This window comes from Taeniopygia guttata, chromosome 1A, assembly GCF_048771995.1.
Source record: "Taeniopygia guttata chromosome 1A, bTaeGut7.mat, whole genome shotgun sequence".
NCBI lineage: Eukaryota > Metazoa > Chordata > Aves > Passeriformes > Estrildidae > Taeniopygia > Taeniopygia guttata.
Genome location: NC_133025.1, coordinates 64,488,052 through 64,513,083, shown reverse-complemented (window position 1 = coordinate 64,513,083; position 25,032 = coordinate 64,488,052). Strand labels below are relative to the sequence as shown.

Here is a 25,032-nt window from a genome sequence, read left to right as displayed (position 1 = left end):
CAAGCACCAGCCTGAGCCCACATATGGACCAAGTGCAGTGACCACATGTCCACTATAAGACATCCCTCTGTCTTTTAGGTAACATAAACAGTCTTTCTGGTACGGATAGCTTGCAGCCCTGGAAACCCACCCTGCAGATGTTTGCTCCACGCCCTACCACTGCCTGCCCAGAAGCACCAGTCCTCATTGCTGGTCCCTGTCTGCTTCATCATAAAACATGTCTAGCCGTGCTTTTGCAACTCTTGGGAAGAGACAGGATCCCTTTTGGGATTTTACTTCGTACTTTCCGTACACGCAATCAACTCCCTCCCCCTGGGGTTTAAAGGTGTCCAGCGGGCGTGTGGAATGGGCAGGGCGCTGCATGGGTGCCCCCAGCCAGGCTCTGCCTGTAACCCCCGGGGGAGCCACGGCGCCGTGAGCTCCTGGCTGTCTGCTCCCCGCACAGGCACTGCAGCATTCCCGGCTCCCTGCCGAGTCACATTTCCCTGCTGTTCACCGGCGGAGTTCCTGCCCGGAGCCCCAAAGATGCGCTCCCACCTGCGGAGCCGGAGAGCGGCGCGCACCGCCGGCGCCTGGCGCGTTGGCAGTGCGCTACCCCCCTCGCATCCCCCCACCCTTCTCCGGGCTATATGTGGCATTTCGAAGCTCTGACAATCTGCTTCCAAATGTTTTCCATATTTGTTCAGCCTCCTTGATTCAAATACCAGGAACAACTCGGGCGGCACAAAGCGAAGCTTTGGGGGGCAGAAAGCTCACACCCCCATCGGCGTGCGCACACACACACGCACGCGAAAAGCCCAAAGCCCTCTGGCATGGGAAAGGAGGAGAAGAAAGCCCGGCACGGCACGTCCCCGAATACCCAGAGCCAGACGGGGAAGGCACCCGGAGGGGAGAAAAGCACCGGCTCGACGCAGGAGTCCGCGATGAAGAAGAAGCAGAAGAAAGCCAAGGGGGATCCCAAAAGTGGCCAGGAGGAGGAATCCCACACTTGTTGTGGCTGCCGGTTCCCGCTGCTGTTTGCGTTGCTGCAGCTGGCGTTAGGCACCTCTGTCACAGTGCTGGGCTTCCTTATGGCAGGCATCAGTTCCTCTCTGCTAGTCAGAGACACTCCATATTGGGCTGGGATAATTGTAAGCATAAAGTCTGTTTCTCCATAAAGTGCCTTTGCCAGCATTAATGCAAGCTGCATGACGCTCCACTTTAGACTAACCAACTGCATGCACAACACCATTTGAGTTATGCTAACTATAAATATTCCTGGGATTAAGTGTCTGGCTATATTTTCCCAAGGAAAACTGCTCCTGCAGAATAACACAGCCTTTCGTATTCTTCCCTGCAGTACCCAACAGACCTGAAATAAAATACAGGGTTGCTGTTCACTGGACGTATTAACTTGTGCTTTGCAGTGAGCTCCTGCCTGGTGATGCTGAAAAAACAAAAGTTAATTTCTTATGCTGCCTACCCTCTTTGCCCACCAAACCACAGACATCAGGTTTTGGAAAGTGAGAGAATAACTCTGTAACTCTCAGCTTTTAGCTGGGCGAGGAGAGCAGTGTCTGCCTCCGGAGCCTCCTCACTGTGCTGTGCTGGAGAACCGCTGGGATTTAACCCTTTTCCCGCTGCTGCTCCTCACTGCACGTGGCCATGGGGAAGGGGATGGTGATGGTGGATGTGGCAGGAATGGGGGAGCCCTTCCCAGGGCCTGCTGGTGGCTCCTGCCAAGTCACTTTGGAGTGACACGCCAGCCTCGCCGCGTGGGCTGGGGGGACCGGGCAGAGAGCAGCGTCCTGCCGGGTGTGAATCAGAGACATCCCTGCTGGGGAAGCCTGGGTGGTTCCTCAGCAGCAACCACCCCTGCAGAGGTGGGGACAGGCTGTGTGGTGCCATCCGTGGTGTGATTCTGCTGGCTGTGGGCTTGGGGACATGAGGTTTGCCTCTGGGAGGACAGGGTCAGTGATTATGAGCCTGGGATAGGCCATGGATATAAAGGAGCATGCAGGTTTCTTCTCTAGGCAACAGCTTTAAGGAAAATACATCCTGAAAATATGCCCTGATGTGTTAGCACAGTCCTGAGTGTTGTCAGATTGTAAGAAATGAATTTGTGTTTAGGTACTTGGAGAAAAGATTTCTCGAAGTTCTGAACAGCTATGGGAGCATCTTCTGTAAATGTAATTTATGGTTGGAAGATTATCTGAACATCTGATTGGGATTTTCTGTGTTAATCTTGCTGGGCATCCCTTCAGAGGGTGGAAGGAGCAGGGCCTGAGCTCCCAGAGGAAGAGCTCCTCTGACTCATCTCTTCATGTTTCTCTTCTGACTGAAGAGGTATCCAAGAGTTTAGTGGTGTTTTGTGGAGCAAAAGCCTGCCCTTGCTTGGAATTTCCTCCTGGGAAGTTTTGGCTGTTACAAACTAGAGGGGAATACAGATGATAAAATAGCAATATGTGGCATGTTCACTCCTCCTGTTTATTTTGAGGATTCTGGAGGTCAGATTATGTCTTTTCCAGACAGCACTGTTACTATCACAGGTTTGAAATAGCTTTTTCACTGGAAAAAGGTGGGGCAAGAGTGAGCTGGACTGAACTAATGTACAGCCATGGATATGAGAAAAGCCATGAAGCAGTCCCTGGCCTGTGTGAATGTCATCAGTGCCCCAGCAGCATTCATCTGAGATCCACAAATGGCTGGCCTCCCCTGGGGAGGCCTGAAACCCCACCAAAGTTGCTGCTTTCTGAAAACAGAGCTCTAACCCCTGTTGTTTTTAGCAGCAGCTGCCAGCAGTAGTGACATTTAGATGCCCACACGAGGCCAAGCTCAGTCGCTTTCAGAGCTCCCCCCTGAAAATCAGGAATAATTCTCCATGTGTGTTCCTGAGCTAATTCCTGACTTGGAGCAAAACTCAGCTCTCAGCTGTGGTTGGTGGCCATGCTCTGCACTCGGCAACCCTGGGGAAACATTTCCTGGGACTGTGGGAGTTTAGGTTTGTGCTGCAGGGTGTCCTGGCTGTGGGGAGGAGCAGTGCAGGCTGTGGCTGTCCCCTGGGGAAGGTGACTGCACCCAGGCTCTGAGTCAGATGGTGACTCTCACCTGGGGGACTCTGGTGAGATGTTGAGTCACCAGCACACTCCAACGTGGTTTGATTCCTCCCTGGCTCAAATTGGCTTTTGGTGCTCTCTGTTTACACTCAGGGTGATGACAGGGACTGTTTGCTGTGGGGACACGTGGCCAGGCAGGCTCCTGGGCAGCCACGCTGCTCTCCTGTGCCCTCAGCCCAAAACAGAAGGGAAGGAGGGATCTGGCAGCAGATCAGAGGGAAGTGAAAAGGAAAATGGTGCTAGAAAGGAGAGGGTGAAGAGGTGGGGCAGCCCCAGACCTCCCAGCAGCAGAGCCTGTGTGGAGCCCTGGCTGTGGTGCCATGTGAGGGGCAAAATGCAGTAGGTGCCACACCATGCTGCATCCACGTTCTTCCTGTGCCCTGGTGTCTCCATGGAGGGACTTGGTGCCCACTGGGATATCAGGTGGAGATAGCCAGAAGCTGCTGAGATGGAAATTCCAGCTGTGCAGTCACAGGGTGCTGCTGGTGAGCTGTGGTGGGGACTCTGCCAAGGACTGGCCTCTGGAGATCTGAGGAAAACTGGTCCATGAAGGAGAACCCTTGGTTAGGACCTGCATGTGGCTGGATGCCCTGTGGGCTGGTTTTTGGGCTGCATGGAAGGTGTTAGACAGGGGATGGATGTGCTGCTCAAGAACAAACCTCATGGCAGAAAGTGACTTTCCAAAACTCACATATTCACACAGAAATGAGCAACAGGACAGAAAGATGTGGTGTAAAATACCAGAGCATATTTGTTTTAGTAGCATCCCACTCAAGTGCTCTTTTTAAAGGACTTGATTAGTATTCTGAATCAAGAACTTAAAAAATCTATTATCAAGACCTTTTTAGCAACATTAGATATAATGGGTGAAGCTCATTCCTGGTGTTACTCCTTTGGAATTACACCAGGCTGGATTTGACCCCACGGCTGTTAATGCAGGATGACAGAAAAATGAAAAAAATGAAGGGAAATTGCTAATGTGTTAAATAGACCCTGATTGATTGAAAGCTGTTGGTTTTGGTGGTTTTTTTTTATTCTTTATTAGTGGCAAAATGGTGACACCATTCCTTGTTGAAAACCAAGTGCTTCAATGCATTACCATGAATGGAAAGGAACTGTTTTTTGAGGAGCATCCAGTGGAAAATACTAGCAAGGAAAACCAGGCAAGGCAGTCTTAAATTAAATGGGAATTCAGAATTCCCATTTCAGCATTCAGAATTAGATGGGTTCAAAACCTGACTGTGTAGGTTTGTGAGGCTGAAGCAGGCCAGGGACTGGGTTCACCATCCTGGGGAATAAATGTGGCCGGTGATCCTCTGACAGGGAGTGGAGGAGGGCTCCAAGCCTGAAGGGTTCCCTACCCAGAGCATCGGCCCTTCCCTCCTGAGCCCCTGCAGAAGGAAACAATGCAACTTGCATTGCACCAAGAGCATTTCACCATGAAAACCAGTAAAAACCCAGTTAAAACCAAAATGCATTCAGTCCAAAAATGAGTGGGGAGTGGGGCATGGGTCAGGAACCAAAGGAAAATTTTATGGACAGAAAACATAGAGCCTACAGGATTCATCACTTCTGCTTCGGCTTCAGCAACCTATTCCCTGTGAAAAGCCTCTCCCTCATTGCTAAGGACAGGCAGAGAAATGCAGGAAAAGCAGTGAAAGTGCCTGTGAGACCTGTCCTGAGCTCCCCAAACTGCAGGTTGGACACCCTGGCAGTCTCTTCCTTCTTGCTGCTTAGCAGGAGCTTGGACAAACTCTTCACAAACCCAGTCATGAGTGCAGGGCTTTATTTTTTCCTGTGTCTTACCACGGGATTGGTGCATAGCTTTGGGCAACTTACTTAACCTTGCTAAGACTTTGTTATTTCCCCTGCAAAGTGGGGTTAATAGTGGCCATCCGTCACCCCTTGCTTTGAGATCCTGGGATGAAAAGTGTTGGAGACAGTAGATATTAATGGTATCCTTTTCATTCTTTTTCATTAGCTTGTGGCCTTTTGACACCCAGAAGAAGTAACGATGTATTTCTCCTTGAAAAACCTACTTTAGATTATTTCCACTGTGATCAAAAGTGGATAGTATCAGAGTTTTCATGGGCATTCTCCCTTTACAGCCCTGTTTTGCAGACTCAGGGAGTTAAGAAAGTTACAGAAGTGCTAATCAGAAATGATTATCCAGGGTGTTTATTATTTCTGTCAGGAAGTTATTTTAAATGTATATGTATAGATGTTCATAAAATTAGGACTTTAAAAACTTTTTTAAAAATCTGATTCACGAGCTGCTCAACGCAGCAACTGTGGCTCCAGCTGTCACTGATTTTATAGCAAAAAAGCATCCCAAAAGTTGTGCCATGGGCTGAGCCCTCAGCCCAGAAGCTCTGACACTTCTCCCTGCTCCAGCCCTTCTCCATCTCCTCACGTGTTCCCCAGGCCAGAAGGTGCCTGAGCTTTACTCAAGGGGTGGCCCTGGCTTGTGGATTTTTGGCATCAGTGCTCAAGCATTGGCTTCTCTGCCCTGGTGGAGGTGATGTTGATATGGGGCTGTGTGGTGCAAAAGGCAGGCAAATTTTTAACTGAAAAAGCAGCTTAATCGACCTTTATTTACCTGGAATCAGAAATGTTTATGTCTCTATAATTTTTGCTTGTTTTTAGGGAAACCTTTTTCAATTTCTATAGAAGGTGACTCTTAAAACCTGGTGCCATCAAAATAGCCACCAAAAAGTCATGCAGGCATCCATATTTTTTTGGTAAAGGCTAGCTTCAGTTAGCCATAGGTAAACATTAGAAGGTTTAAGGGAGGACTGCCTTGAAGAAGAGGCCAGTGCTTGTTCAGAGCCGTGTGTAGCATCAGAGCAGGAGTCTTCAGAAGCCTCTGCCATTAAATCTCATCCTCTTCCAAGAGTTACTATGGACTGATCAACTGAAATTCACACTTTCATTTTGCTCAGGTGTGGAGTGGAAAACTTTAATGGGGAGACATGTTCAAACATTCTGAAGGAATGGTTTGAGAAGGTAACTGCACACTGAGGTGTGTCTGATACCTGGCCAGGGCTGGTCTAATCCTGGGCCCATCTGTGGCTTAGCCCACAGTTTGACTGCAGAATTCTTGGCTGGAATTTGTGCAAAAAGCCTAGGTAAAGTTTGGAGAGGGATATCAAACAGGTTTCCCCAGCCCAGGTAGCCTCATGAGTATGGAGATGGTGGCTTTCAGAGTCACAGACACACCCCAAACCACAAGTGGTGTTCACGAGTACTCTCAGCCATGCTGCACTTCTCAGGCTGAAAATCACTGCTGGCTCTGTGAACTCTTAATTTTATTTTATTTTTTTGATCCTTCAGGCATTTGTTCAACCAGGACTGTATTTCTGGTATAACAGCAGCAATGGACTGCTGCTGCAGCTCCTGGCTGTGTAAGCAATCATAACCTTTGCTGAGGGAATGAAATCTTACTTCAGCACAAGTAATGAGCAACCTAAACAGCGAAGATTATTATGGAAAAAAATAGCATTTAATTTGTTTGTGGATGTTCTTGCATGGTTTTGATGACTTTACAGGATTTAAGAGAGAGTTGTGGATCTGCTGGGGGGGTGTTATTGCATGGCTTGAAGGGACCTGTAGTAAAGACATTATTTTATTCTCTAGGTGGGGCAGGGATGGGCAGTTATTGTGGGGTTATGGCTGTTAAAAGAATGATTTCCTAGATGATGATGGCCTTTGCCTGCAACCAAAATATACATGTTTGTCATTATTATTATTAGAGCTATTATTTCTGGGAGTAACTTATATGCAACTAAACTGTCCTTCAATTTAATAAGAGGTCTGTAAGGGGTAAAAAAAAAATTAGGGCACAGTACTGTGTGCTGCAGACTGGCTTCTTTCACACGTGACAGGAGACCCAGGCTGACCTGAGGCTGATGAAAGCTGGCAGTGAGAGCTGCCTGCAGCACCCACTTTCATCACAGCTTCCTCAAACCTCATAAAGCAAACGAACTTCAGTGCTGGGTCTGCAACAGCCTGTAGAGGTGCCTGGCACCAGAGGTGATCCAGGTTTATAATGGCAAAGCCAACAGGGACAGGCTCCTTCCTGCATCAAAATCTGTGTCCAGTGGGAGTGTTAGATTTGGTGGATAAAGCAGCTTCTCCAAAGGTATAGATAGGAGCTAAGCCTTGCCATGTCTGATAAGGTGAGAGAACCATCAGCCAAGTATCACCTGTGAAGGAGAGCCAGAAACTCCAGAGACAGCTGCAAGAGATCATTCTTTACCCGTGTCCCTAAAAACAAAAAGATCCCCAGTGTCTCCAAGTGAGAAACTACAAAATAACTTGTCCATTATGGAACTCTCTTCCTAATTCTATTAATGAAAATTTTCCTCCAGAAGTCTGAGTTTACATTCTTATTAAATAGGAAGAGTCCTCCTGTGGGTCTCAGCAGTGCTGTGTGGCATTGCAAGGTGAGAGAGATTTTGTCCTGCAGTGTGTTTGCTCTCTGCCCCTAAAAATTGTGGCAGGAGGTTCTCACTAACGAAGCCCCCATACAAAGAGCTATACTGTGCCTTTGTGAGTGTTTGCAGCACTTGCTCTGTGATGTGGCACAGACTCAAGATGCTCCTTAGAGCCAGGTTTTTGGCTCCTGACTTCTTTTCTTGGTAGATGTTCCCAGCCCTCCTGCTTTAGCAGCCAAGGTTTTCAAGATGCTCTGGGTAGGAGGCAGTTTGCTAGAGAAAACCACCTATTCTACATTTGGGCTAAAATTGTAGTGATAACAAAAGGAAAACCAGTTTCAGAAGCATGCAAGGGAGAGATGGAGACAGATTAGAGAAATCTGTGGTTTTGAAATCTGTCGGAATAAAGCAAACCACGTGAATATGTCAGCTGCAAAGGTAATGAGTGCAAACCACAGAGGAAATTTGTGCCCTACGTGTTCATATTTCCCCTAATTACACCCAACCTTCCTCATCCCTGCCACGTGGTGTCCTGGTGTTCCTCATACACCTTGTGCTGAATCCTTGCAGGAGCAGATGGGATAACATGACAACAGGTTCCTGCCCTCTTTGGGGTGGGAGCAAGCTGGAAAATTTCTCCTTCTATTTTGATTGTTATTGCTTAAAAAAACAATAATTCTTAAGTTACTTTTCAGCCCTGAGGTGTTCTTGCCCAATGGGAGGAATGACTACTGCTTCCCCCAAAAAAGAAATACTATTAAAATTTTGTACAGCCTAAATATTTAAGTTCTTCAGCCAGTGTTAGTAAATATCTGTTTTCCTGGGTTGTGACCTGGGGGGGTATTTCACAGGGTGTGCCTTAAGCAAAATGAAATCTCTACCTTTCCTAAATATTTCTGTATCACATTTGGGTCTTTTTCTAGGCAGCGCTTTCCAAAATTAAATTCTTCCCTTGGATAACCTTTCACGTCACTACCTATTCAGCAAGGGGTGTGTTAGTCCATATGGAAATTTTGAAGTAGGATCTTGAAATAAACTCGAGTAGAAATATGCACAGAAATGCAAATTCCTGGATTTCTGGGTAACAGTTGACCAGAGCTGATCTAATTAAGTGCCATCCTGCAGGTCTCAGAGAATCTGTTTTATTTGTGTAACAAATGTACATCGATTGGTGGCAAGCACGTGCTGAAGTGGGTTCAATTGCATTTTATGTTGTGTGCTCAGTCAATAAGGCATGGGAAATGTGTGCTTCACACTGGGATGTGGCAGTGGCTGTTGCAGCACCAGGATGTGGGATTACCTAATGCTGCTTAGCAATCAGCACCGACAGCACCTGTAACATGCCTGCAGCTGTTATAGTTACTTAGAGGCTCCTAAAAAATACTTACCAGTGGATTTTTATAGTTATTCTGTTACACTTCACAGGTGTAATTCAAAGCTGATCTATTAATAATGTATAAAATAGCAGCATAGAGCTGTTTCCTATATAAACGTTCCATACTTTGGTTTCCTCCAAGGAGTGAATTTACCTTTAAAGAGCAGAAATGTTAAACATATGTGGGTCATAATTCTCAGCCACGTTATTTTTTTACTGCACCTTAGAAAAACACACATCTCTAGTTAAAAAAAAAAAAATAAATTAAAATGTTACTGTATTCTTATAAAAGAAATGTTTAAGCTTTCTGAAATATCCTGGCCAAGACTTGCCAGAATCCTGACCCAGTGTAATCCTTTATAAGTACCTCTCTACAAATGTGCCTCTTCAAGTGTCCCTGAGTATATTATTTAAATCCCAGAGGACCTTTAGAAAGCATGTGCAGGAATGGAGCTGCTTTTAACTGATAGCCCTTTGTATGGGAAGCTTTCTGAAGAGAGAGGTCTGATCCTGCCACGTGTGAAGCCAGCAGGAGTTTTGCAAAAGTTGTCTGAGGCACTTGATGGCAGAGAGAAAATTCCAGCATTGGTCTCTGCCCTCGGAAATGAATGCAGCCCTGTCAGCCTTCTGTGGTTAAATGGAAGGGGAAGGAGGGAGTGGGAACAGTCCCATGATGTCTCATGGCAGTCACCTGGAGGCAAATCTGGCTCTTGGTCCATGCAAGTGTAAAGGTCCACTAGTGTAGCTGAAGCAAAGAAAATTAGATTTATTGCTCATAAAAAGATCCTTCAGCACCAGATCCTGAAAATACTTAGGTCCAGCTTTTATGTGAATAGCCCTATGATTTGGGGGATATGATGTTAAAACATTGTGTTTAAACTTTTTATTATTATTATTTATTTTTTTTTTTTTTTAGTTCTTGCTGCATGTTCTCTCCTTCAGCCATTACTGGCACTGGGGGAGTTTATCATTTGGATATTATCAGCAATAGGATTTCTTATTATTTAAGTTTTATGGACATGTTAATTGAATTAAAAGATTAATATATGGTGGAAGGAACCAAGGACACAGGCGATTAATCCTGAGAAATAAAACATGGTTCAGTCACACAGAAGCACTACAGAGCAAAAAAAAACTCAGCACTGAAGGACCTTTGGCAAGAAAGGTTGTTTTTTACCCAGACAACCCTGTCAACTATGGCTGTCAACAATAAAAAGAAAGAAACAAATAAATTGGAGGCCGTGTGTAAGTCACAGGACCAGAATATAAATACACATGACATGGAAAGGAGTAAATAATACTGACGCATTCCTTAGAAATGTTCTCGGGCAATACTTCCTATTCATGTGCTACTGAAATGACAAGAAATAGAACTTCACGGGGAAAAGTGTTACTAATTGCCCAGGTTCTTGAGGGACATGGCTCTGTGTGTGTTGGGAGGCACTTCTCCTTTGCAGGGCCGCTGCCTTGGGCCATGCACCAGCAATGCAGATGTAAAAAGTTAGATACTTTCTGCAGAAGATCATAAAAGGGACGTGTTTATCCATTACTGTCCAAAAGGAGAGCTGGGCAGGTTTCACTGCAGGTCAAGCTCCCCTGTGGAGCCAGAAATCTGGGTGTGAGCAGCACTTCCAGGGCATGCAGGTGGGGATGGGGCTGTGATGGAGCCCCACACTCCTGTAGCCACTTCCATGGCAAAGGCAGCTCACACATGGCTCTGGCCAAAGAGGGAAATCCCACTGCTCTGGGAAAGCAGAAAGCCTCAAATTAATGACAACTCTTCCAAACATCAGAAGTAAAATGGAGAGGGTAAAAATAATATAGAATATTGCTGTAGTCACTGAAAATTTAATAGCTGTCATTTGTAACCAGGATGCTCCTAGCAGGGAGGCAAAGACTTGCTCCTGGACATGTGTGTAGAGAGGACCTCTGAAAGGACAGTGCCTGATGTCATCCAAAATCCCCACTACGGCTCAGCACACCTAAAATGGTTTTTAAAGGTGTGTTTTGAAGGGTCATTTAAAAACACGTGGGTGCCATCAACTCACCTGTTTTTCCAAGGCAGCTCAAACTTGCACAGATTCCTCCAAACACAGCTCTGGCTGCCAACAGCCTCTGTCATGCCCAGATCCAGCCCCACAGGAAGCCCTCACCTGGTGCCTGGGTACCCAACTCCTCCATCCAGGGGATGAACTCCCAAAAAGCAGAAATCTGCTGCTCCCAAGTCTTCCTGTGAGGTTTGCTCGCTGACCCTGCAAAAAGTGGAAGAGGAGGGCACTTGACTGGAGTGCTTAACGCAGTGTGGTGACACACTGTGTTTTCTAAACACAAAAAAGCAAATCACATTAATTGGGCTATTTCCTCAGAGGAGGATCATCCCTTCTTACCTGAAAAATGCCAACCTGTGAGTGTCTGCTCCTGCAGATAAATCCAGAATTAATAATAAAGACAACTAAACGAATAAACAAGAGTGCAAATACTTTTCCATCACTTTTAACCTTCAGCAATTACTGCCACAGGGCCAAAACACAGTTTCAGGTTGCAGAGGAGATGGATATGTTCTTTAGTAAGGTGTCCACTCCAAACAAGGGTGAAAGCCTTTGCAATAAACTCTGCTGCTTCTTACCCAGTAGCAGCCATGGTTTAATGATTTAAAGCTTGCATGGGTGACATAAAAACCCTGTCAACACCCAGAGTACACAGCATAGTGCTCTTTGGGCCTGCAAGCTCAACTTCAGAAGCCTTCTGCTCTTTTTTGATGGTTGTGTGGGCAAAAACTCAACATATCCTGGGGGCTGTTGCTGTGCTGTGTCTTTGATGACTTTGCTTCCACACTGCTTCTTGAGTTGTGGTCCTGAAAACACAGAAAGGTGTCTTGGCTTGGGGGAGAAAAAATTGTGTTTTGTAGGGTTTTTTTAACCTTGACACATTTTACATCTCTTCCCTTGCAGGTCTGTGTGGTGGCCTTGGTGGGATTTGTTATGCTTTGTATCTCGTATCAACCTGATGAGAAGACGTGTGCACAGTTCACAGTGAAGGTACCTCTTTGGGTTTTGTTTTTTTGTTTTCATGTTATTAAATAGAATAAAAAAGCTGACACAAGGGGTATTTTTAAGACCACAGGAAAAGAAGTGAAAATGCACCTGGAATGCAGGAATGGTTTTCTGTTACTTTCCAGGTAGCCAAGGAAGAAACTGTATCCTATAAAGGGGAAGATCTAATAACATTTCAAATCAGAACAAGATAACATTTTATTCACCATGTTTTAGGAATATAGACAAAGCTGGAATAACTTGGGAAGTGTTCAGAGAGTTTAAGTAGATTAAGAGGAGATAGTGAGCAGGGTAAGAAGTAAGGTGGCATAAAATGAGTCCACTTAAACCAGAGTTTAATATTTAATAGGGAAGTACTTGGAAAGCACAGGGACAGGCATTCTCCCACAAAGCAAATTCCCATCTGAGCATTGCAGGAACTGCACCATACCCCACCTTTGTCTCCAAAACTGCTTTGCTGACACCGGTGAGGAACTAGAAGAGCAAGGCTGAGAACTCTTGTTTTTAACACCATTTTTTCCTGGGCTATTTTTCCTTATTACTGTAATTTTCAGGGCTCTTAATATTTTACAGACACAAAAAACCCGAGAAAAATACCGACGCAAGCAGCACAAAATAACAGTGATTATTAACTGGAAAAAGGCAGAAGGAAACAAAATGCAAGGAGCAGCTTTTCAAACCCTGGCATCCATCCTCCCTTAGAAATTAGACCCCGGTGTGTCTTTTGTGTCTTTTTCGAGCTTCTCCTGTACTTAAAGAAAGAAAGGGAGAAGAACAATTGTGCCTGCCCTGTGGCTGCCTCTACATTGTCCCATGTCACCTTTCTGCCCCCAAGGAAGGTTACTGTGCTGGGCGGGGGCTGCCACGCCAGGCTTTTTTCTGCCTGCTCCGCAGCATTAAATTGAATTTGGCATCCAGGCAGGAAGGGAGTCATCCCTCGAGTTGGGAATGGCATGTCGGGCTGGGCAGCTCAGATGTCTCTGCCACCCACCCTGACGGTAAGGAATGTGAGCCATCGTTCCCCGAAAGAAAACAGACGTGTTGGAATTGCTCCCGAGGTGATGTAAAATGGGCCATTCCTCATCACCTGGCAGAATTAGAGCTTAAATCTCCCTAGTTCGGTCAATAGCTCATGGGCTGTTGCTTATCCAAGGCACCCTCTTCCCCAAAATCTCCCTTCCCAGCATTTCATATTGCAGCATGCCACAGAACCTCATCCCATGTCCCTGCTGGGAGCTGTTATCCCACAGTTTGGGATAACATGACAAAAAAAGAAAAAAAAAAGAAAGAAAAAAAAAGGCTTCTGTCTGAAGGGCTCATACCTATTTTAAAAAAATAGGAGCTAAAACTCTTCTCCAGGACTTCCTTGGACCACATAGGACTCATCTACATATCCAGTATCACTTCTCAGATCTTTGAATTTCAGTTAAAGGCTGCCTCTGAACTAAAAACGAGCATTAGCCATGACAAGGCTGAGGATGCAAGATTGCAGCCATGAGACAGATTGTTCAGAGGGTTGTTCTTTTCTCCTTGAGGGCCTGAAGCTTCATAAAACACTGCAATTTTGGTTCAGCCCAATTTGCTCCAACCATCCTTACGGGCTGTGGCCCAGGTCCTGCCCCTCACACTGATAGCTGGTTCCCACCAGCCAAGCATCATCCTGCAGGAAAATCTTCACTGACCTTCCCTGGAGTGCATTAAGCACCCCAAGTTCCCTTGCACAGCCCAAGGATCACTGTGAGAGGAGGACCACACACACACACACAGACACAGGCCTGGGGAAATTGGGTCAGCCCCCAAGGTGACCCTCTGACCACTGCGAGCGACTCCCTTGGGGTGGAAAACAGGAGGAGACCTGTGCAGTCCCCTCTGCCTTCCTCCCTCTCGGCAGCTGCTTCTTTCATTTCACATTTGCATGAGCTCTGGATCCTGTGAAAGGAGGAGGTGTGAGAACTGCTTTGGGCAGAAGTCCCTTCCCGAGACTGCTGTGGGCACCCGCAGCACGCCAAGTGTCCCTGAGAAAGGGAGGCCACCCCAGGCGAGGTTGGCTGTGTCCCTCAGGGGGACAGCAACAGCCAAGGAGTGCCACACAGGAAAATCCTGAGCCATCCTGGGGACTTCCTGGGCTCTATGCTGACACTTGGAGATCACTCCCTGTAGCCCTGGGTAGTGACAGTCCTGCTCCCGCATGCCCAGCCCACGCCGTGGTGGTTCCTGTTCCCTGCACCACCACCCTCAAAAAGGGCCTCCTGATCCACCTCTGCAAACCCCTCTGCTTTCACCTCTGATAACTATGAGCAACCTTTTCCATGAGGAACTTATTACATCTTCCTGTTATTTATTTCAATTTAGTCATGGAGGACAACTATTGCCAGTAAATATTGCTAAAATGTCTCTTCCTCGTATGAGGAACATGAAGGAGGATGAGCTGCCATGCTCTGACCTCATTGTACACTGTCTCTCCCCACTTCCCTTTCCTCCTTCTATTTAAGCAGCAATTGCAGTGCCTGTCTCTGAAACCGTTAAAAAAAGGGAGAATTTGTCTGTTTTCCAGTGGCAAGTCCTGGTTCCTGGGCAGAGCCCACCGCACAGTTGAATTTGTGATGCTGAAGTTGCCTCCAGGTCTGGCATGTGATTAATCTGCTGATGGAATCTCAGCACTCACTTGTGCTCCCTCAGAGGCAGTGCTTGCATTTGGCTCACCTTTGATATTTGGGAACGTGTTCATTTTCAGCAGCTTGCAGAGAGATTTCTCTGCAAACATCTTGTGAGAATAATAAGCTTTTTGGAAATTGCCCTGTGTCCCTCATGCATCCCCCCTTGCCTCCAAAGATTATCATAAGAGCTGCCTGTGTATTCAGATTCTGAGATTTCCTTCCCTTTAGGAACACAACAGACAAATTCTCCCTTACTGTACCTGGAGCATAGACTAGGCTGTTGTGTCCTGACTTTGGATAGAAGTTGTTAGCTAAATAAAATACCTGCCAAGGAAGAATCAGGCACATGGTGCAGTGTTGGCTTAGTATCTCATCTATTAGGGAGGCCTGATTCTGTCTTCTGCTGGGCTGAATCCAGGGATTTCCACCAGGACTTCTGTATCACAGAACAACCAACATTTGCCTATTTTCTGTTTTCCTCATGGAACACATCTGCACCATCTTTGAAAACAATGCCATTGGTTTATGAATTACCACATCTTGCTTTGGAGGGGGTCCATCAGTCAGCAGCATGCCATCTTCTGTATGCTTCATATGACGAGGTGGCCCCATTCTCCAGCTTCACCTTTCCCATGGACCCTTCCCTTGAAAGCTGCAGGGGCAAAGTAATTGCATTTAATAAGAGCCACCCTCATTTTGAAGCTGCCCTTGCTTTAAGGCCACAGGGGAAGTAATTAAATTTAATAGCAGCCAAGTCTTGGAAACTAAGATCTTTCAGTAAGAATTTGGTGATATGAGAGGGGAAATGTACATAGTGCTTCAGGACCTGCAATAATCCCAAATATTTTTTTCAAGCTGGCAACCAAACAGAAAATTGATTCACAGTGTAGTTCTAAGACAAATACACCAGGAGTGTGAATTTTATCCAGACATACATACTTGGAGCTTCAAGGTCGTAAAAATGCTTTTATATTGATATTTTGCTTGCAGTATTGAGGTTAAGAGAGAGAAAGGGAGAGAGAAGCTGCTGTTTAAAATAACAGATTCCCAACCATGCCATGTGTCTGACAGATAAGACGCCAAGGAAAATAAATGTTTTTACAGTGCTGAACAGAACCAAAAAATGCAATTTTGGCTAAACACAGAACATGATTTTAATATACATTCACACATATTTTGTACGCAGTGCAGCAACTGCCAGTTCCAGCTATCAAAAGCAAAGGGAAGCCCATATGTGCTGGTATCCAAAGCTCTCAGGTGAATCCCAGAGTGTCAAAGGCTCTGACTTGCTGCCAGCTTCCATGTGTTTGTGGGGGTGGACTCTGCAGAGCTACCCTTGATAAAAGCCACACTATTTTTAAGCTGGCACTGTTTTGAAGAGCAGTGGAGGTGACGAGCAGACCCTTGTCCTTCTCACACTGTAGCACTGGGAAAAGAAAAGTGCTTGCTGCCCTTTCATGCCTGTGAAAGATTTCCCCATGTTTATGGGACAGGTTTTGGAAGCAGACTGAGCACAGCACACACTTTTTTTTGGTGGAGATCTGCATTCCCATTCCACAGTGGGACTTGGGAAGCAAAAGGCTGGCCACATCCACAGGGCCTAAAGTGGGAGATCAGCCCCCCGCTGCCTGATTTGCAAGCATGAATCAGATTTGTTTGGACATGCAGACCAAGAATAATGCATGAGCAAAGTCTCAAAAACACCTACAGCTCAGCACAGCCTGGGGTAAGATGGCAGCCCAGGACTCAGTCTGCTCAGCTCTGCTTCCAGGCATGAATTTGTCTCAGCAGATGACTCAGCAGATTGCACCTGTCAATGCAGGTACAACTGGATTCTCCCTCTCTAGAAAGCTTCTTGATGTACAGACACACCAGTTCCTTGGTGCTCTCCCCAGGAGTCCAAATTGCAAGTCAATGCCCATATAAAACTTGCAAGGCAAGTTCTTGAGATGACCTGCTGAACTTCTCATCCCAAGGAGCCTTGCAGTTGTTGAAGACCCAATCTCCAGAAAGTATATTTGTGGGTATATTCCCTGCAAAGTACATCTGCTGCATTCCTTGTGAATTTCTCAATCTCTATGAAGCTGGGAAAAGGGGTTTTATCTCTTTTTTCCCCCCCTTTCTTGCAGCTGCTGTATTTTCTCCTGAGCGCCCTGGCTCTGGTTGCCTGTGTTTTGGCAGTGGCTTTTGCTGCCCACCACTACTTGCAGCTGACCAAGTTCACCTGTGACACCATCCAGGATTCCTGCCAGTGCAAACTGGATTCTGCAGACCCCCTCGGCCGCACCTTCGTGTACCAGGACGCGGCCGACTGCGGCAGCATGACCAGCATGCTCAGCCTGTTCCTGCTCCTGCAGATGGCTCTCAACCTGGTGGCAGCCCTGCTGTGCCTGCTGATGTGCTTCGTGGTGTGGAAGCACCGGTACCAGGTCTTCTACGTGGGCGTTCGCTTCCAGCCTCTCATGGCCGCTGAAGGCCACGGGCAGCAAGTGTAGGGACAGGGCTGGGCTGGGCTGGGCTGGGCTGGGCTGGCAGGGGGCTGTGGCCAGGGATGGCAACTGCCACCGCAGGATGGGCGCTTGGAAGTGTTTGATGAGGAAAAACGCTCACGTGGCTTTAATGGATTTATTTTTCAGTCATTTTGGGAACATTTCCTATGGTTGCTCTTGAGAAAAGGCCTCTTGTGAGATTAGCTAGTGGTCACAGAGTCCTAAAGATGCAGCTGTACAAATGCTCCCCACAGAGGATCTTTAATGGCCATGGATAAACTCTTTGGGAACTCATCTGCAGGGCTACAACCATTACAAAGTTGGGTCCATTTCCCTCCTGCCTTCAGAGAAGCTATGCCAGTTTTTACCAGATAAGTGTCTGATCCAAAATGCTTAATTATATCACTTGGAACGTGTTTTGAGAGTATATAATATCTTCATGCTCTGAGTGTAATCCATGCTAACCTGATGGGAATTTAACATTCAGGAAAGTGATGAGGGAGGTCAAGACCTCTTCCAGTGCAGGTTGAGACCAACACCAAAGTGAATGTATTGATGGCTGCCATATAAAATATACCTATAACTTTTCAGAGTGAATAATGATATAGGCTACTTAACCCAATTACTAATAAACAACAAATATGAGTGAATTCACTGAAGGCTCTTTGGTGGGCCCTGCTTGAGACCCCAGGAAGATTTCTGATGTTTGGTAGAAAAGATCACTTTAAGGAACCTTGAGATGCGCTCCTAAAGTAGAGGGACCCTAAATCAGTAGTCATGTTGAAAACTATGTCCATATCGCTCTAATTGAAGGCTGACAAACCCAGATTTTAGCCAGTTCCACCAATTATACTTCAAGCACAAAAGGCCAAATGCATTTTTGGTGTATCTCCTCTAAAGACAATCAGCCTTAAATACCAGCAGTGGAGTTGGGCCAACAGCCCTGAGAGACCTATCCCTGCAACAATGAATGTTTTTAAAATGGGGTGGAGGGAGGGAAGCAAGAAGAGACTGACAGTCTCCCAAAGACACCTCTGATAATGATGAGGGCAACAGAATAATGATTTCTTAATGAGGATGGCAAAACAAAGCATATTTAAGCAGTGCTTTTCACTCTGAAAGTACAGCTCTAGAAGTGCTTTACATCTCATTAGCCTTATACCAAGACAACTACATTGGTTTGTCCCTTGAACTGCCATTTCCACTTGCACAGCATGGACAGCTAAATTTAGGAGCAATTTCTAACTGGCAGCATTTGGCACTGCCTCCTGATCCATATCTGTGCAAGGGCAAGCCAGCTGGTGCTCACACCCTGCCATGACGAGGGATTTCCCGATCCCAGCCAGAACAAGGGTGTCTCTAAGGTGGGGTGGAGCACTCACATGACAGAAAAATTGTGCCATAAGCATTAGAAGGAGGAAGCAAATGAAATTTATATAAGGCTTCAAAGACAAAAACAACCAACTTTCTGCAGCAAAAATAGTCATAAAAAGTCAAAACCCCAAACTGGCAAAAACCTAGTCGTCTAAGAAGCTCTAATCCTACCAAAAAAACTGTCTTTCATACAGTGATCACACATCATCCAGGGGCTAGACCATCAAGCCTCCAGGGTCAGAAGATCACAGAGAGTAGTGAAGTCTCCTGTGGCCCACCTAGAACACTGCTGGGTGTAGGTGCTGTAGTTTTAGTCATGGAAAGTGCCTCTGGAGCAGACATAGCATCACCAAGGTGCTCTTTGCCAAGCCACAAAGTGAGGAACTGCAGAACATGAGGGGTTTTGAGTGACCTTTTTTATTGCACCAGAAGTAACAACTACTTGTAAGCCTGGCTGCAGGGCACATTTGCAAGGGTGCTTGTGTCACCACCCATCCAAAGACCTCGTTCTGCCTCCCAGGCACTGCTGGGGCAAGCTGAGACAGGGGAGCATTGGGATGGCAGGCTGGTGGTATCAGACTCATCCTTGGGGCCATCCATGCGGATCTGGCAGGAACCAGCCCATCTCCAGGAACGTGCTGCCAGCAGTGCTCACAGACCTGTGGCAGGGCCATCCTGCCTGGAGATGGGTACACAGGGGGGGCCTCTCACCTTGTGATGTGCCCAGGTTTGTCCCCCACCCCACACATGCCTCCAGCCGTGCTCTCTGCAGAATCTCAGGGCAGGGGATGTACCTTCCTCCTACCTGCACGACCCCGGTGCACCTGCCCCTCCCTCCAGCCAAAAATATGGGATCCTCTCTCCACACAGAAGATGACAAGCAGCAGGAGAGGGATCAAAGGGAGTTTGAATGACAGCTGAGCTTTGGGGCCTCCTCCCGCCCTCAGCACTGCACGATGGCTGGCACAAGAAGAGGAAAGCTGTGCTGGCAGAGCAGGGCATGTTTCCACCTGCACCCATCCCAAACGTCCCTGTTGCTCAGTGGATAGCTTGGTGTGCAGCACTCCAGCCCTGGCCCAGTGGCATTTCCACCAGAGCTGCCCTTTGTCTCCTTAAGCCTCTGACCTCTGCCTCACCCGCACATTCTCACTCGCCATCTCCCATCAGCTCGCAGGTGCTGTGGGATGGGGCTGGGCTGACCGTGCCTGGCCTCTGCCTGCTCACCCCTGGGCTGAGATTTGCTGGGGCTGCTCCAGGGCACGGCAGACACAGCGGGGATGATCACAGAGCTGCTGGAAATGCCTTCTGTGTGTGGGCAGGGAGGAGAAGGGAGATCTGGATAACAGAGCCTGCTCCACTTAACAAGCTGTGCACCTCCATATCACCCTCCACTTCCAGCCACGAATTCAGATTGCTAATCAGTACAATGCAGCTTAACCCTTTGCTCTGGAAGAAAGCAATATTCATCATGTATTCTGTTGGTTGTTTATATGCTTAATGAATAAATATGGGGCATTTCGATCTAGCAAAGGTGAACTTCTCTATTTCCTTTTTATGTATCTCAAGAGCGTAAAATCAAACCAGAAGAGACAAATAAACAGACACGGAAGGTTTAGGAACTTGTTTCCCCCTGGGTATGGTTTTACAATGTATGTTTTGCTTGCATTAAGAATTTTGGAAAGTACTAATTAAAGGATTTTCACCCACCACAGCATATCCAGACACCTCCCAGCCTTTTCCTAGTGTCAGAGTCCACATGGACTGCACCAGGAGAAAGGCTGGGACTAAAAGGCTTGGAAAGGACAGAGGTGTTGAAGAAGAAAACAATTTTTTATAGGCCTGGGAAATTTATCTTCTCGGTGAATTCCACAGAAAGGAGTAGGATTAAGCCTCTATGGACACACAGAATTTGCGAAGAGCTCTATGTAATTTACTCTCACAAACCCAGGTGTGATTCTCATTTGCACCCTAGCCACTTTACACTGTTTTCCCAGTGTAAAGGGGCTGTAAAGACAGCATCAATCATCTTTACACCTACTTCATGGCCATTTTACACAGCTAAAAGGGCCCTTTGTGTAAATGAGAACTCAAGCCCTAGAGAATTTAATAGAGAGGAGATCCTTTCTATAGACTGTGCTAGACCCTCTAATAGGGTCTATTACTGGGATATAACTCTCCACTGGATTTTATAGCTTGGCTTAGAGATCATCAGTCTCGATTAAATTCAGTTCTGCAGAACTTTTCCAAAGGCCATAACCCTCTGGTGTCATGCCTGCTCCTCCACCCCGAGCACACACAGAGTGATGGTGCTGCATGGATAACTGCTCGGGATTTTCAAAGGAGAAGCAGCAGCAGCCACCACTTTCCTCTGGTTTTGATGCATTTTTGATGTCGTGCTGTGCAAACACCGAAGCAACAGCAGCGGCAGCGAAAAGGGAACCGAGACGCGGAGAGCCAACCAAAATGTCTCAGTCTCAGCCCCTCACAGCCAGGGCCTGTGCCCCTGTCCCTCCCCTGCTGTCCCTGCAGGGCTGAGGGCGAAGGGGAAGCCCGGCCAGGCCTGGCCCCACGCTGGGCCTGCCACCAGGTTCATGCGACGGCCATCTGCGCCTGGCTGGCCCGGCCGCCTCTGCGTGGGCACTGCCTGGAGCTTTGCCTAAAAAACAGCTCTGAGCTGCAATCAGCTCGCAGGGCTAATTTTTTTCTAAATTTTTTTTTTCGTTTTGTTTTCCTTTTTTCGCGCTCCCAGCCAGTGCAATATTTGCTCTGGGGCCCTTTCGAAAGAGAAAGCACGCTGCTAGCGTGTGAGAGAAGCCGCAGCTCAGGTCCTCTATATTTAGAAAGCCAGGATGTCATACCTCGCCTTGAAATTTTCATAGTCCCCTGCACCCCACCCACCCACACACGTACACATGCTTGCGTCTGGAAAATGTTTTTCGGTCTTAGCAAAGGGTGTTGGCTTAGGGGGATTCGAGGGAGGTGCAGAGGAACAACAGCAGCTCAGTCCCGGGCGTGAAGCTCGAGGCCTCCTTAAGGCACGGCAGGAGTGGGGACCCATCGCTCCCGTGGCTGCAGTGCAGGATCTCTGCTCCTCCTCGGCCTCTAACACACATCCCAAGGCATGGCCGAGCTGTTCTGAGGCGTAGGGAAGCCCTGGCCTGTGTCACGTCAGGCAGTGCTGGACCCTCAGGCAGCAGCATCTTCACCAGGTCATTTTTGAGTGGCCACGCACAGACTGCAGCACCCGTAGCAAGGGCTCCAAGGAGATGAATTTTGGGGGTAGCTCATCTCAGGTCTCTGCAATTCCTCCTCCCCAGAGATTTTTGCTTTCTGCTGAATGGCTGTCTCTAGTAATCACTACTCAGTAGCATTTATTCTGTGCTAAATTGCCTCTGTAGCCAAATACCATAAACAGTGATTGCATCTACAAAGACTGGGGTACATTTTTCTTTTGGTTTTGGTACCTGGTCTCCATGCCTTTGTCCAAGCAAATGATTGAAAGCCTCATCTAAACTTCAAACTTGTTGTGGGGGACGCTGGCCATTTCCTTTTCCTTTCTTTTTTAGGAAGATATGGGCAATACCTATTTAATTTGTTACCTCAATACTCCACAAAGCCATCTTTACATTGAAGTACAGATGCAGCAGGCGCTAAGGCTGGCTTAGAGTGACTGGCTGCAGAGAGAGAATGGAGCTGAGGCCACCCAAAGTCAGCAGTGACCCCCGCTTCACCCAGGTGCACCCAGGTATCCCTGCCTGGCACAGACATCGGAGACTCACCCACCAAATGTGAGCAGAAGCCTGGTCAGAGAGGAGAGAATAACCTGCAGAGGGTGATTTGAGCACCTGCCTCTCCTTCAGTCAGATGGATTATGAGTGATGAGTGCTGGGCTGACCTCAAGTTTCAGGAGATATAGAGAGTGACACGGATTAAGGCAGTCCTCAGCTTCTCAAGATATGATTGTCCTGGAAATGAGATATTTGAGCCAGACAGGGTTTTAACCCCATTTCACTCTCATAGCTGTGTAAGGGGAATTATTTTTAATTAGCCCAAAGCTAACTGAAGAGGGATTTCTCCTCACTTCACTGTAGGATTTCTCTTACACCAAAACTATGAGAGAAATCCTTTCCCTGACTATGCTCCATGAGGCTGGCTGGGAGCATCACTGCTGGAACCAGAGTGGCACACATGCAGAGGTGTGTGGAAACCACCCTCATATCTTTTTTTGGGACATTTTCTTTCAATTTCACAGCTGCCAGAACTGACACGGGGAGGGCAGAAGCTGGTGTCCCAGATCCATAATGTGCCCAAGTCAACCAAGCCCTGCAGCGATCCCCATTTATACTGACACTACTGGTCACCAGGGATTTGGTGGGATAGTTTAGGGAACAAGCACACTGAAAAAGGAAGAAGATAGACATTTACACTTTCCCTTCCACCTTGTGAATCCAGGCAGGAGAGCAGCACGCACATGAAGGGACCCAAGAGGAAATACAAAATCCTCCCACCCCGTTTTGCTGCCCAGACCTGCCAACGCACTGAGAAACAGTGAAAACGTGCAGAAAATAAACCCCCAGAAATCAGGCACTTCAGGTTTTCAAGATCCAAAGTGTTCTTTGATTAGGAATGTAAAAATTAGTGTATTTTTATGGCTTGTCCAATTCTTTCAGACTGCCTCAGGTGGAGACCCAGGCAGACAGGCTTCTTTGCTGTCACCAAAGGAAGGAAATTTTGTAACCTGACTGGAAGAGGTGAGGGATGGGAAAGGGCAGTTTATAGGATGTACTCATATATCTATATATATCTTCTGGTAAGGCTACTTTTTGCATATATTCAGCATTGTTTTTTGCTTGTGTACAAAAGGAAATGGTAGGATCTCAGCTGACAGAATTCTCTGCTTCTGAATTAATAGGAATTACATCTCCACTATATTTCTAATAGAATTTTTCTCAGTCATCCCACACAGGTTTCAGTGCTTTTCTTGCTTCTCCATTTTCCTGTGAGGCAGGACTTTCCTGGCACATCCTCCCCTAACCCCACAAAAAGCACTGATCTGTGGGCTCCATGTGAGCTGCCCCTGCTTAGCCAAGGCAGGGGAGGCACAATTTGCAACCTGGCTCCTGAGACTTCTCCTGAGTTCTCCAGCCACTGATTATGCTGTTGCTTACAGCAAATTATCAAAAAATGACAGAGATCCAGTGCTTGAAAATCCCATAGGATAATTGCCTGCTAATAGACAACGTGGGCATTCCATTAGCCCAAATGGCACGTGTGGCTACTGCACGGTGGGAACAGCAGCCCCTGGTCTTAATGCCACTGTGTTACACCTGAAAGGGAGAATTTGGGACCTGCAAACAACAACTAGGGCTCTGTGCTCAGCTGTTGCACTGAGCAAAAGAGGCTTGCAGGCGTGTAGGATCATGGGGTGTGAAGGCTCATCCGCATCCCTGAGGGAAGCTGACTCCATTTGAAAGGTTCACTCCAGCTGGGGCTCATGCCAGGCTTGCTCCACTCCTTATCCCCAGACAGCTTTGGGGCCACAAATCCTCACCCCTGGAGGGAATAAGCAGGTAGAGTAGAAGAGGAATAAAGATTTGTTTGATTTGTCTTCGTCTGAGCATGGCACATCTTAACTGTAAGGCTTCCCCCACTAACAGGAACATGTTGATTGGAGTCTGATGGGGTTTTTCTTTCAGTGGCTGTATGAGGATCTGATTCAAGGCACTGAAATGGATGAAAAACTAGCTCATATTTCCTGTGCCACTGAAATGGATGAGAAACTAATTCATATTTCCCACACCAAGTACAAAGCATCATTAGCCCTGCTGCAGCACAGTAGGGGCAACACCAGCTATTAAAGAAAGCGAGTTGATTAAGGGACAACCTTGAAGACTAAAAATAGTCAGGGAAATAAGAATCAATGCCATATGAAAGCAAACATGCAGTCAGCTGTTATCACAGAGCTTTTCACGTGATGAAAAGCTGTGCACTGATCTCACCCGGAGAGTGTTTGTTTTGGACAATCTTAAAGGGTCCGGCCCCATGGATTGGCAGCAACACATATGGAGTGATCCGAGAGCACAGGCCTTATCCAAAGTCCATGGAAGTCAAGGCAGTGACTCCTCCAAGCACTCCCTGTAGGAATCACTCCAGGTTTGGAAAGATATGTTGCAGTTAAAGACATTGGTCTGGCCTTAGGGAAAATATACTGTCACTGTCAAATCAAGCCAGAGACAAGTGAAAAACAGAGGGGTTGTAGCTAATAAGTGCCGCACAAAATAAAAATAAAGTGGCTGAAGGAAAACTTGAGCAGTCAAGGGAAAATGCATCAAGTTCAAACAAACTGCCTTGGCCCAGACACATTGCACAGAACATGCAGTGATTTGAAGGGGAAGAGAAGGATGGCAGGAACTCAGCATCCCGCTTTTTCACAAGCCTCAAAAACATAGCACGCAATGCGAGAATAAAAAAAATACATGTCTTTAGTCCTGTCTGGGAACATGCAGCACAAACTGAGGCAGGGAAGATTAAACTTGGCTTTGCCCTATTTCCC

General features: G+C 47.0%; 1 protein-coding gene across 1 annotated transcript; it reads left to right on the top strand.

The window, feature by feature from the left end:
* Positions 1-641: 641 nt before the first annotated feature.
* SSPN (sarcospan) lies at positions 642-20,009 on the top strand. Its single transcript, XM_002189845.5, has 3 exons — positions 642-1,130; positions 11,858-11,944; positions 16,746-20,009. Exons 1-3 carry the CDS (start codon positions 813-815, stop codon positions 17,109-17,111), a joined length of 771 nt encoding a protein of 256 aa, XP_002189881.4. The 5' UTR covers positions 642-812; the 3' UTR covers positions 17,112-20,009.
* The last annotated feature ends 5,023 nt before the right edge of the window (positions 20,010-25,032 follow it).